Source organism: Nomascus leucogenys, chromosome 11 (assembly GCF_006542625.1).
Source record: "Nomascus leucogenys isolate Asia chromosome 11, Asia_NLE_v1, whole genome shotgun sequence".
NCBI classification, from domain to species: domain Eukaryota; kingdom Metazoa; phylum Chordata; class Mammalia; order Primates; family Hylobatidae; genus Nomascus; species Nomascus leucogenys.
Window position 1 is genome coordinate 98,220,999 of NC_044391.1, and position 14,658 is coordinate 98,235,656.

The 14,658-nt window shown below is 35.1% G+C and overlaps 1 protein-coding gene across 7 annotated transcripts in view; it reads right to left on the reverse strand.

Moving 5' to 3' along the window:
• The window catches only part of TBL1XR1 (transducin beta like 1 X-linked receptor 1), a 178,420-nt gene that overhangs the window by 21,300 nt on the left and 142,462 nt on the right, over positions 1–14,658 (reverse strand). For all 7 annotated transcript variants that reach the window (XM_012510731.2, XM_003256479.4, XM_030822839.1 and 4 more), the window contains 7 exons: positions 11,834–11,979; positions 9,562–9,784; positions 8,523–8,655; positions 7,748–7,889; positions 5,209–5,272; positions 5,023–5,120; positions 3,852–3,912 (listed from right to left, as the gene is read on the reverse strand). In XM_012510731.2, the coding sequence (XP_012366185.1) occupies positions 3,852–3,912; positions 5,023–5,120; positions 5,209–5,272; positions 7,748–7,889; positions 8,523–8,655; positions 9,562–9,727 (664 nt within the window). In that variant the 5' untranslated portion in view covers positions 9,728–9,784; positions 11,834–11,979. The remainder of the gene's footprint in view (positions 1–3,851; positions 3,913–5,022; positions 5,121–5,208; positions 5,273–7,747; positions 7,890–8,522; positions 8,656–9,561; positions 9,785–11,833; positions 11,980–14,658) is intronic.

A 14,658-nucleotide genomic window follows, 5' to 3' on the forward strand; every position in this document is an offset into this window, starting at 1 on the left:
AGTTAAAGATACACTAAAGTGTTATTAAGAAGGCCAAATATATGTCAGGATGTTCCAGAGGTGTTAATTTTATACAGGGCAGCCTGCAACATGTTAGAGAGGAGGCTAAAATAAACAAAAAGTAGCATTAAAACAAATACGCTGGTAGGTTCATAAAAAGAAAAACAAAACCAAACTACATAACCAAATCAAGATTGTTGAGATGCAGGAAACGCTGCAATGTGAGTTGTGTGATTAATGCTTCTGTGATATGCCTGCCTCGTAAAATACAGTGCTTACAGATTGATGTAATCAAAGAACACGTACCTCCTTATTTTATATTTACTCTTAAAATGAGTCTTGATAGTACAAGTTCTTTAGAAAGAAATCTCTAACATAAAAAAAAATTTTTTTATGTAACTGACAAGTGAGAGAGGTGTGTTCACTAGTACCGGTCTCATTTTACACATGATAAGAGGCTATGAAAACTTAATTTTCCCAGTAACACAATTTCTTAAAATCTTGGAGCTAAAGTTAACATTTTTGTCTGCTCCACCCCTCTTCTGATTTACTTTCATTAACCCACGTAGCCTCCATAATTTTAAAAGAGAAGGAACAAACCTATGGGCGAAGAAGGATGCATTTACTACTGACTTTATTTTTTAAAAAAAGGCTTTATTGACATATAATTCACATACCAATTCACCTGTTTAAAGTATACAATTCAATGGATTTTAGTATATTATTAATTTATAAAATCTGTAGTCAAATATAAAACTTTCTAACTTAATTTTGACTTCTTCTTTGGCCCATGAGTTATTTAGAAATGTGGGTTCCTGAGTATTTGGGCTCTTCCAGAGATCTTTCTAATACTGATTTCTAATTTAATTCCATTGTTGCTATAAATGTCATTTAGGTCAAGTTATCAGATAATCTTCAAATCATTTATAGCCTTACTTCCTTCTTCCCGTCTTCTCATTCCATCAATTATTGAGAGAAGAATACTAAAGTCTTCAACAATTGGAAGCACAATAATTTCTATTTCCTTTGAAGTTCCATCAGTTTTTGCTTCATATGTTTTGAAAGTGTTATTAAATGCATTATCATTTTAAAATGTTTTGTTGAATTGACTGTTTATCATTGCATTAATAACCTCCTTTTTCCCTGTAAATCTTCTCAGCTTTGAAATCTAGTTTGTCTAATATTAATGTAGCCATTTCAGCTGTCTCTTGCTGAAATGTATACTTGTACACTTGAAATGTATAAATGTACACTTGATTAGTGATAGCATGGTATTTACTTTTACATCATTTTATTTTCAGTCTATTGATATTTTTGTATTTGAAGTATATTTTACATAGGCCGTATATAGTTGAGTCTTGCTTGTTGATTCAGTCTCACAATCTCTGCCTTTTAATATTTAGGCCATTTACACTTATTTTGCTTTGTCATATGGTTACATTTAAATTTACTGTACTTCTGTTTATCTCTTCTGTTCTTTCCCCTTTTTGTATTTCTACCTCCATTTGAATTAATTGGATATTTTTTATGTTTACATTTTCTTCTCCATTGGTGGGTTCTTACCTGTAATTCTTTATTTTTAGTGGTGGTTTTAGGATTTATAGTGCACACCTTTAACTTGTCACCATCTGCCTTGAGGTGATAATTTTAAATGGGCTAAATAATCTTATTTTCTGCCCCTCTTCCCTCCCCTACCTTTTTACCTAAGATTCTGACTAAATAGGTATTAGTCTGCCCAAAGTTGTATCACAACTCACTGATGCTCTGTCCCCACACCCTCTTTTCCAGTCTATGTTCTCTGCGTTTTTGGATAGATTCTATGCTGCCTCCAAGGTCATATATCATTTCTTCCGCAGCATCAAATCTGTGGTTTATCCTATCCAGTGCATTTTTCATCTCACATGTTGTTTTTGTCTCTAGAAGTTTAATAACATATCTTCTGTCTCTACTTAGCTTTTTGAACATATGATCTGGTTAATCGTCGAACAATGTGAGGGTTAGGAGGCACGAACCCCCTGTGCAGTTGGAAATCTGCACATAGCTTTTGACTCCCCAAAATCTTACCAACTAATAGCCAGCTGTTGATTAGAAGCCTTACTGATAACATAAACAGTTGAATAAGATATACTTTGTATACTGCAGGAATTAAAAATTATGCAGAATGAAGACCAAAAAAGAGTATATACTGTATGATCCCAATCATACAATGTAATCTAATCGCTGGGGATGGGAGACAGATATCACTAAGGGGCAAGAAGAAACGTCTGAAGGTAACAGATGTATTCATTATCCTGAGTGCGGTAATAGTTTCAATGGTGTATACATATGTCAAAATATATCAAATTGTTCAAGTAAAATACATACTGTTCATTTTATGTCAACTGTACGTCAATAAAATTGTTCTTTAAAACAAAAGTATGGTAAGAAAGAACACGATGGGTAAACTGAAGCTTATTTTTTCGTAAAAATACTTTGATACTATGTACCTCATCAGGTTGTAGTTAGGACTAAAGGGGATAGAAAGAGCACCATCTCCAACACAGAGTTGGTACTAATCATATGGTACCTAGCAATAGTACCATAAACATACTTACTTCAACTTTACATTACTCCTAGGATGTACGAGAAATTATTATGATTAACAGCCAGAAGCCTGAGAGAATTCTGAAAACTAGAAGCAAAGGTGAAAAGGAAGCACAACAGGTGAACAAAAATGTATGTGTAAATGCTTATTAGAGTGGTGAGCTTTAATCAAGTTGAATTGTTTAACGATTTTTGCAAACTTATTCAGATACTACAGAAAAATCATTTTGTACCTTATTTTGGCTTGTTTAGGCACACTAAACAGAGAATGAAAAAAAAGCAAAATGCCTGAAGTTACAAATTTCCATTTTAAAGTTGATGCTATGCCACTGGCTCACTGTTTGTTAAAGGATATCATCAAAGATTTGAGAATAAGCAGGGTTATTTTAGTCAGTCTCCAAATTGAAATTTTTTCTAGCACAACAAAATCAAAGAGACAGCTAAATCAGGTAGTACTAAAACCAGTGGGTATCTTGTTCCAGTTTAACATCATTTAGTTACTGCCGTCGGGAAACTCACTGAAAAGCAGCGCAAAGGTTCTAGGCTTAAACGGAGCGCGGGCACAAAAATATGGCTGGCTCTACTCAAGCTGAATGTCTGGGTGTGTGGCTGTGTATCATGCAGGACAGAGCACTATTTTTGAGGTCTGATTAATCAGGTAAAAGTACCAGATTGAGTATTTCTTAAAAGAGAAATCCATCTAAGCCACCAATATTCCAACAACATTGGGAAAGTCTATTTTTTACTTCCTGTAGACAAATACTCAGGTACCTGGATCCAAAATGAGAAAATGACAACAATACCTAAACTTATATGAGTCTATACAGTATTTTCATGTATATCAGCTAGCCTTATCCCCATAACAAATAGGTATTTATTATTATTATCCCTCATTTACAGACAGTGAAAAGGAGGCTCAGAAAGGTTAAGTGACTTGCTCAGTCTTAATAATGCTTCTTAAGTGGGGTGGAACTGACATTCAAACCTAGATTTTCTGATTCAAAAATCTATGTTCTTTCCATTAAATAATGCCACCCCTAATTGCACCAGGCTGCAAATGCTTTCTTTATGGTACATTTCACAGAAAACGTTGGATGATCCTCTGACAATTAAGAGTCTGAATGTCATGGAACATCAACTCTCGAAAGGACTAGTAACAAGACTGATACTTGATATTTCAACATTTAAAATAAATCATATACTGTTAAAAGTTTAATTAGAAAAACAGAAGCAAGCTCCAGCTTTCACGTAAATTATAAGAAATTTACCTGAATGAAAAGGAAACTGTTGCTTGGCTTCACCAGTATGTGCATCCCAAATAATTGTAGTCTGAGATTAAAAGGAAAAGAAAAATAAACTCATGGAAAGAAGTTTAACATACATGTGTAAATTATATGCCTAACTGTATTACAGCAATATGAAATGTCAGAGTAGATTTAATTTTAAACACTTTACCCCAAATAGTACCACAAGGCTATATACTTTGAGAGAAAATGACTATTAAGCAGTTTGATTTTTCTCTGATGATGTTGCATTGGTCAACTTACTTCAAATAGCAATTACTGGTAGTCTACAAAGCGCCAGGCATTATACTAATTTTGCTTAAAAAACTCCATTGCAATAGTACATTTAATGTAAGATTCGTATAGATGTTTAGTATAAGAGTAAGTTCTTGGTTAACAACGTAATCACTTCTCAATATTGAAAGATTCTGAAAGCTCCTATTTACCCAAAAAGGCAGCTTGAATTTTGGCAGTACTTAAAGAACCTAACGTATTGTCTAGTGGCAGTGACTATTAACAGGACTCAGTCTCTCTCCTTCCCAGCCTACTTCACTTTTCTTCCTCTTTTGCCACTTTTTTTTATTGCTCTCTGAATTTTATAAAGAGTGAACCAGTTTCTCTCCACTTCCCTGTTTGACACCACACTCAATTATTAGCATGTCCTTTCCTGGATTAAGATAATCTTACACCTTTATTTAGGAGGAAGAAGGTCCTATTTCCAACTCATCTATATTCACCAGCCAAGTTAGACAAAGAAGGCTAGACAGATCCTGCATTTCATATTAGCTTCAATTAAGTACCAGGAGTTCGGCTAACAGACCGGCTCTAGAATTTCCCATGGATTCACTCCAGAGCCATATTCACTGGTGAGACTAACTAGAAATTGTAGAAGGGAAGCAAAAAGTGCAGGATGTATGACATTGTTTATGGTTCAAATTCCAGGTAAAATTATAAGTGTTCACATAGATAAAAGGATAAGGACATTTTGGTAAGTAGATTCAGGAATGAGCTGATAGACCTAAAAGTATTTCTATCATAAATTCATACGTGAATTTCCCAAATAGGAATGTTTATGTAATTGGCAGCTAAGACAAAATACTGCTTTCAATTAAACTCTGTAATACATTCACCTTTACAGAACTTAATGAGCTTTTACCTTGTCTACTCCAGCACTTAGGATGAAATTTCCTTTCTTATTCCATTTTAATGCGAATATAGGGCCTTTATGCTGCCCTAAGGTGCTAGCAAGGTTACCTAAAATTCAAAAGAAAAACATTAACATTATTTTAAATTTTCTAACTTTAGATCAACAACAAAGTAAAAAGGAAAATGCTTCATTTACCATCTTTAGTCCATATTCTGGCAAACCCATCATAGGAACCAGTTGCTAGAAGTGTACCTTCACTCTGCCAGAGAAAAACATTTCTTTAATTATATAACCTAGATACGGTATTTAATTGTTGTTAAAGTATTTCATGTTTAAATCCCGGGTACAGAAAATCCCAGGTACAGAAGAGAATGAAGACATTCTCTGCTTCAAAACTTGCCAGTTTTGCCTACTTGTGAGTGCCACTAAAGGCCTATGAAACCCTTCCACTGTTGTGACACTAATGTTGTACCGGGGCCTTATATCCAAAGTTCAACAACTGACAGTGATTGCTCTGGACCAGGATCTGTATCACCCCGCCTGATGCATGCCAAAAGTATTCTCACAGACTCACACAACTAAGAATGAAGGTACGGTGGTGGACTGGGAAGAATATCAAATTCATAATCTTACAATGATTTATTAGAAGTAAAAAAGAAAAACTTTAAAATATGATTAGAAGGTTTTATATGGCCATTCCTCTAAATCCTTTACTGTCTAAAAGAAAGTGTGTGTGTGTATGATCCAAACAATATCATTGTTTCAAATGATCAGATTCTTGAACACTTGAATGTTCCTTTCTATTATTAATCCCTTCCCACTATGAAATATTCGCCAATAAAAAAGAGCAACAAGGAAAAGAGCCAGAAAAGAGTGCAGGCTGACTTTATAGTTAATGAAATAAGTACAACTGCCTACTTTACCAGGAGGAAAAGTCCATATAAATTTCTCTCAACTTATATTCCCTTGCTGTGCGCCTTGCCTCGATGAATTGTGTAATAAAAGGACAGATCTAACCTACTCTATGCAAACGCAAAAGTTATAGATTACAGTAAACAGACTATTGCTCGAATGAGTAAACATTACTGGAGAATGAAATCCTGCATTACTTGACATACTATTGATGGTTTTTGGTAAGGGCATCCAAAACAAGATCACCTATTTCACATCTCTCAAGCCATTTAGCAGTACGGCTAAGTGACAAACAAAAACAAATGCTGGTTCTGGGAACTGCAGACTCAGTTCTGCTAGGATGTGGCCATCCCTTAGGGCTCTATCTGAAGAAGAAGGGGAGCCATGTTGAAGTCAACAGTAAAAGCTTATTTCCACATCCTACACAATGTTAAGTTTCCTCTAAACTATCAGTCCCTAAATGTTTTAGTTCATGAACTGCTCAACTAGGAAAAGAATACTGTAAAGATGAGAAATCTCACAGGCTCTCTTGCTTTAGCCATGGAAAAGAATCATTAATTGAGGATAATGTTTTCCAAGTTCACCGTGAATAACACATTTTCAAAAAGCCCACACTTTTCAAAACTATAAAATGCAGTTCAGAACTACCAAGCTCAACAAACCAATATTCATTAACCATCCTTTTCAATGCAAACTATAAATTTCATTAAATTAACATGGCCAGTGGACCAGGTAGCATAAGAAAGCTATAAGATATCTGAACTAAAATATAATAAGGGCCCATATTAAGAAAATAATTCTATCTTGATCTTACAAGTAAATAATACTACAGTGTGTTAAACCCCTTTGGAATTTTTAGAATTGTCATATGGAGGGTAAGAGTAAATATGCTGCTGGCAATTTTGGAAGAAAATGCTAAAAATACCTAGCTATGATTTCTGAAAAAACATTTCACAGAAACTGAGAACTTTAGTAGGAATAATCATTTTAAAGATAGATCTCATTCCTTGGGAAAATAATTGGAAGATCCTTTAGAAAGCCCACAAAGGGTTGTTAAACAGAAGAGAAAAGAACATTCATTTGCTGAGCAAAGAACGACTATCGTGATATTCTTTGCAATGCTGAAATAACCTAAGAGTTTTGGGGGAGCGGTGGGGGGTAGCGGAGCGAGGTAAGAGATGTATTTAAAACTAAAATGGTGAGAATTTATCAACAACGAAGTCAAAGATTTTTATAAGTCACAGTAGTCAAGTTGTCCTGAAAGATGTCGAATCATACACAGAATCAGAAAATTATAAGATTCCTACAGTGGGAATAAAATTTAGACGCTGTCTAGACTAATGATCCCTAAAAGGAAATTGGTAATGAAGTTCTATCAGTTCACAGAATACAGAGAAAAACAAGAACATGTTTTTTGCTACACAGAATTCTTTTATCCCCTAACTAAAGACTCGGTTGTTATAGATTTAGTATGTTGTTTGTTATTATGGTAAGAATTTTTGCCTATTATCTCAAATATTTAGGTACCATTTTCATACTTCTACTTGACATTTAAGGAAAATGAAGTACAGAGTAAAAAGTAACAATTTAACCAAGAATATGCTGCGGGATACACTGAAGAGCTCCATGTTGAACCTTGGTCTAAGGCAAGTCTGTGTCCCACAGTGGGAGAGAGGGCTGGCAGGGGACAACTCCTGGTTTGTTGTTACTAGTTAATAAAACCCCAAATACTGAAAAAATAGACAAACCCTGCCATGAGTCTGAGGCTCTGAGGGTTAGGTATACTAGTAATTATATCCATCATGGATACAGTGATACTCACATTCCAATCTAGAGATGTGACATCTTTGTTGCTGGGAACATCTTGCCCTCCTTCTCGTATACAATGTCTAAGTACTAACTGTGTGGAGCCACTGGTGCTGTTCTCACTAAGATTCCATATTCTTGCTGTTGAGTCTCCAGACCTATAAAAGTATGCAATATATTTTAAATCCTCATGACATTCTCACGTATCAGAACAAGGTAACATATTTACATCTGAATATTAATAAGGCAAATAAAAACTAGAATATCATGGATTTTCATTTCAGTATTTTTCCCATTCTACATGTTGGGACCCCCAAGCATTCTCGAAATAGTAAGTTTAATTAAAAATTCTACAATTACTTCATGAAGGAATAAAAAATTTATAGAGACAAAATGGCCACAACTAAGCAACAACAGAAAACCTGAATAATGCATACGTTTATAAAATGTTCAATAAGATTTTTTTTTTTTTGAGACAGAGTCTCGCTGTCGCCCAGGCTGGAGTGCAGTGGCACGATCTCGGCTCACTGCAGGCTCTGCCCCCCAGGGTTCACGCCATTCTCCTGCCTCAGCCTCCTGAATAGCTGGGACTACCAGCTTGCCTGGCTAATTTTTTGTATTTTTAGTAGAGATGGGGTTTCACTGTGTTAGCCAGGATGGTCTCGATCTCCTGACCTTGTGATCCATCCACCTCGGCCTCCCAAAGTGCTGGGATTACAGGCGTGAGCCACTGCGCCCGGCCCAATAAGATATTTTTAAAAGCCATTTTAGTATCACTTTGAGAAACATACCCTGATGCTAGGAGATCACTAACAGGGTTCCAGGCACAGATGAAAACTTCAGATTCATGGCCCCGCAACACAACAGCTTTATTAGGAGGGATTTCAACATCCCCATCCACTTCCATCATATCAGTATGATTATCTGCATCATGAAACACAAGTAAGCATTTCCAGTTAGGCAGTATTACAACATGGTGGATGGGTGAATTCTTAACTAGCAAATACCTTCCTTTATCGCATACAGTGTAACATTTCTTAATTATATCAAGTTAACCTGAACATGACTACCCAGTCTTAGTCACACAGAAAATAAATTCTTATCTTTAATTAAGTATTGACCACATACTTTTTTTTTTAGAGGGGTGGGGGTGGGAGTGGGATGGGAGACTTTAATTGATTAGACCTAAACATGGATAAAACGATAAAATCGTTGAATTAAATACAATGTCTACCAGTACTATTCTGAGTTCCTGCCAGTAGGGGTTGCTGATATCATTCATATAACATGAGTTGCCTTTTATCTCAATGTCAGAGCTCTATGGTTATTTGCTGATAACTAGTATTACAAATTTTATTTAGAAATCAAATGTAGATGTAAAAATTCATTTAACAATGGGAAAGGGTTTCTAAATATTTTAAAAAGAAAATAAAAGTAAATCTAGCTTTTCGGAGCTTTAGGAATAAAACTCTGAATTGAACTGTGTGATACAAGTTAGGGAAACAAGTTGGTGCAAGTAACAGATGAAATTATTTCGGCATAGAAGACGGGGCATTCTGTTAAAGCAAAATATTTCCTCTGAGAAGAAATTTTTAAAAATTCTTGTCTCCTGGGACCTTCCTGGGGGGTGGAAGGTAGGAGGAAGAGGAGGATCAGAAAAAGTAACTATTGGGCACTAGACTTAGTACCTGGGTGATGAAATAGTCTGTACAACAAACCCCTGTGATATAAGTTCATCTATATAACAAACCTGCACATGTACCCCAAATTAAAAGTTTAAAAAATAAATAAACTCATGTAATTAAAAAAAAAATTCTTGTCTGAGCTCACTTGCTATAGTATGTGCTCCATTCTCCTCCCCATTTGCTGTGTTTTCTCCATTTTTTGCAGATCCTTGTTGGCTGGCTGCAGCTGCGGCAGCTGCAGCAGCTGCTGCCTGTTGCTGTGCAAGCTTATCTCTATAAGCTTGTTGTCTTGTTTGTACTACATCAGGCATTACGGCATCTATCAGGGACAGAGACTCTATTGGTCGACCATCAAACAAGGTACCATCCTGGATTTGGAAAATTGTGAGAGAAGAAAAATCAAAGGCAATATTTAAAGTTATTTGTATTTATACAAAATCAGAAATGAAATGAAAATCTTCACTCCTAAAAAAACATTTTTAGGAACTTTCTGAATTCATATAATTAGTCCAGAGGGAATAAAGAAACTACAAGCAGCAACTGGAAATGAGTGCTTACATTTTCCTTTTCATTTAGTTCATACTATTATTACAGTACAGAGCTGTACAGATAGAGCTGAAATGAAAGGGATAATAAGATGTAGGCCGAGCTCATAAAAAGGTTTATTAATTAGATTCTGAAATTCCGTTAGTCAAAGCAACAAACAATATGGAATAGTTCATATAATGATCAGAGGCCTGGTGCCCCATTATAGTAAATACATCTTTTAAAAAATTAAAAACTTTGAGCTAAAAGTTTCTTGTGATTTGATTCAAGTATTAAAGCAGAAACAGACTTCATGGGCTATAGTGCTCTTGAATATTAAGGAGTTATTGAAATTTCCAAAGCTCCACTTACTGATATTAGGAAATTCCTAATAAAGAGTTCTCCAAGTAAGCACAAGAAGAGACACAAACACAGAGCAAGTAGGAAATACAAACAGTACAAACTAGCTGGGAACATGCATATGTGAAGTCTGGTTCACTTAAACTGGTAAACATGTACCAGTGACAATCTACAGTGTTACTGTAGGGTACTGTGAGCTGCAAAAACACAGCATGTCTTTCTGAACTGTCCATTGTAATGTAATATTTGAGGAACAGGACAAAGTATTTTAACTTATAAATAATTTTAAAGAGATACTAAACCCAACACAGATACACTGTGGAATAAGCGCCATGTCAAATTTACACATTTTAAGAAAAAATTTAGTTTTGTGTTAGTGGATGGTCACTCAAAGAGCTGAGGAAACAAATCCATTTTAGTATATTATGTAATTTCTAATTCTAGTAATAATCATTGATACAGAAATCATAGATACTTCAGTTTAAAAAATACTCACAAAAGGGGAACATGTTCATCTCTGAAATAAAAGTAATGGTAAAAGCTCCTCACTATACATAAAAATTTTAAACTAGGCTGGGCGTGGTGGCTCATGCCTGTAATCCCAGCACTTTGGGAGGCTGAGGTGGGCAGATTACCTGAGGTCAGGAGTCAAGACCAGCCTGGCCAACATGGGGAAACCCTGTCTCTACAAAAATACAAAAATTAGCTGGGCGTGGTGGTGGGTGCCTATAATCCCAGCTGCTAGGGAGGCTGAGGCAGGAGAATCGCTTGAACCCAGGAGGCAGAGGTTGCAGTGAGCTGAGATCGTGCCACCGCACTACAGCCTGGGCAACAGAGCGAGATTCCGTCACACACAAAACAAACCAAAACAAAACAAAACCAAAAACAAAAACAACATTTTAAACTAGACCAGGGGTTTACAACCTTTTTCTGTAAAAAAGTAGACAGTAAATATTAATTTAGGCTTTGCAGGCCATAAGGTCTCTGTCTCAACTACTATTCTGCCATAAGTAGCCATAGACAATATGTAAATGAGTGTGACTGTGTTCCAATCAAACTTTATTTACAAAAACAGAGAGCAGCATTTGGCTAATGGGCCACAGTATGCTGACCCCTAAGCCAAACAAACTACTCACATGTAGTCCTTAGAGAGGCAGTACCATCCAGAGTTGGCTTCAATTATAAACTGGTTTAAATTAGGGTATATTCAAATAATGTGAGAATTTACAATTTTCAGGCCAATAATTATGATCTTAACATTCCACAGCACAATGCTGTTGTGTTAATAAAAATTATTTATTAGTGTTTACTTATAAAAACAGATTAAGGCAAACAAACTACAGATAATGGTCCTTACAACTAGGCGCCAACACCTTGCTGGTGCAACCTGACTACTACATTAGGGATGAACTGTCTGCACTTTTGTTAACCCTGTGAAGCTAAAGTCAGAATATTGAATAAGCAAGCAAGACCGCTGACTTAACGGTATATTTAAGAGGAAAAAATCAGTATTTGAAATAAGTCTTCCTTACCTCATTAATACTAACTTCTGCTTCTACATACTGTAGACCTTTCTGGATGATAGAAATCAATGCAGCAGGTGGGACGAGGGCACCATTTATATTGGACTGACTGATATGGCTTTCTATACCAAAGGTAAATGCTGAATGAGAAAATCCTAAAAACAAAAGAAAAGGCATGAGAATTTATTTTCCTAGTGGCAACATGCTAAATGACACACAAAGAAAGATCACTATAATCTTTCGAAATCCCATTCTACCCATTTAAAATCCCAGACTAAGGTCAAGTGTGTGTATGTAAAAACATGTCAGCCTTTACATATTTTCTTTTTCTCTTAATGTAGTCTTTAAAATTTCTAGTAAATACTTGATTATATAGCTTCAAATTTTCTAAAATGTCATGGTACACAACTTTTCTTAACAAAAAGCATCAAACGTAAAAGGTAAAACAACCCTTTGGAAATCATGTAATTCAATTGCTTCACTTAAGATAAATCAGCCCAAGATAGATTAAGGGACATTTAATATTTCTGTAGTATATTTTAATATTTTTTAAATCTAGAATTAAAGAACTTTATTTCAAATCTTTCATCCCAGCCCAGTTCAAGTATTCAGCATTTCTCAAAAGTGGTACACATAATATGCTTTAAATAGGAATTCATTCATTCTGAATGATCTTCATTTACTTCATGTAATTGTTATCTACTATGTAGTTATAATTCAATAATGTCTTTAAAGCAATCTAGCACTCGGGTAAAATTTGAAGTATTTAAATTTCTACATATAAATTGTCAAACATCTGATAAATTCAATATTTTGGAGCTCTTTGAAACTACTTAGAACACTAAAACTAATAAAAATTTAAATATTAAAAAATCATAACGGTTAAATCTCATTTTATGTATGAATTAAGTGATTTAAAAAATACCAATTCTTTGCCACTTAGTAATAACTCATCTATATGAAATATTTAAGAAATGAATAGCTAGCAAATGATTATCTGGTTTATAGGTCTCCATCAGCACTTACTTACTTTTAACTTGAAATACTTACAACCAAAGCACTTACTTAATAAAAATCTCTTTATGTTGGCCTTGCTTTTTATTAATATCTAGCCAAAAATCAAAGGTAAAATTCCAACAAGCTGATAAACCAAGGGTGGTTATTTTCTTTACTGAAATATTAATCACCACTTATCATTAAGTAGTAATTTCTATAAAGTATTTTAAACAATTCAATTAAATTGTACATGTAATATAGAATATTAATAAACATTTATTCCTAACAAAGGAAATAAATACGGGCCTATTTTGGGTCTTGGTTAAACTGATTTAATCTATATAGTATCTCTGTTGGCTAGCCTATCTAGCCTAGTTTTTTAGTGTTTAGTACATTTCTTTATTGGATTTTGTGCTTCCACTCTTATACTCCTTGTGGTACTTATGAACAGTCTAGTATAATATACTGTGGGCTCACAAACAGCATGTGGCTAGGAAAATCTGGTTATTTGGTAGTCAGAGTACACCTAAGCTGATTTTCCTTGTAACCCCCTCCTTCTCTCTGTGGAACACCTAACTCATTATGTTCACAACATCTAACCCACAGCGGAAAAGGCAAGTGGAAAAAATGTTACCTCTAAGACCTTGATTTTAGCCCCTGATTTTGCCCATAGGCAAGATCATAATTAAATGCATTTATAGTTTTCATAGTTTTCACCTTAATCTGGGCTCATAGAGATACCAATCGGGGGGCGGTGCGGGGGTGGGAGGGGTGGGGGCGGAGAAGCACCGTTTTGAATTGTCCCTATCAGAAAGCCCACAACTACCTGAATATGAGTAGATTCAAGATCACCAAGGTAGAAAACAGAATAAGGATGAGGGAGGATGGGGAGAAACAATGAGAGACATAGCAGTAAAATCCTTAAGCAGTGAGGTTGGAGATTCCTGTTTTCAATTATATACCCCCTCCCTGAATAAATTCACAGTAAATCATCCCTAGTAAAAACAGCCAAACAGCCAAGCAGTTTAAGAGATTTAAGAAAACTTCGAGAGAGAAGACATCATTTACAGAGGGCCTATATCATATGCTAGATACTATGTACACACATACAATTTTATTATTTTATAATCTAACGGAAAATCACAACTAATAAATGAGAAAGTACAGATTCAAATTCATTCAGAGACTCTACTACTCCTCTTGAACAGTTAAAATATGGTCAAGGATAAAGCTAAGGGAGCGAGTGAGCTTCTGTTTCCTGATAGAAAGTAAAAGACTACATCACTGTTTTGTTTTCAACTCGGGGTCCTGGAAAGTGGTTACGCAGTGCCTGAAACACTGAGCCATCTTATTGCCATATTTACTGCCAAGGTTTTGAAAGTGTCTTGAGTTATGTAATGCTTATAAATTTGTTTAAGGTACATGATTTCTGTATATTCATGGCTGCAATTTAAATAGTCAAAATTGTTAAATTTAGACTCTATCTAATTAGCTTATAGAGTTTAAGTTTAAAGTAATAATATGTCCAAGAATAGTCTAAGAGTTGCAGGTGGAACTGTGCCCATTTCTGGCTAGAATGTTGCAGATATCCTGAATTTGTTCTGTCAGACCAGGAGAAAAACTATCACAGGTGCTTACACGCATCTCAAGGTACTGCAGATGTACTTAGGATGCTCTCAGATAGCAAGGAAACATCCCTGAAGTAGTCATTAGCATTGTTTTGGCACTTCTCATTAATGTTTACCCTGGAGAAGTTCCAAACTTAAACGCTCTGCTTAAATGTTGAGTTCAACTAGAATATTTTCTTTATTTCTAGCCATGGCATTACATAGCAGTTT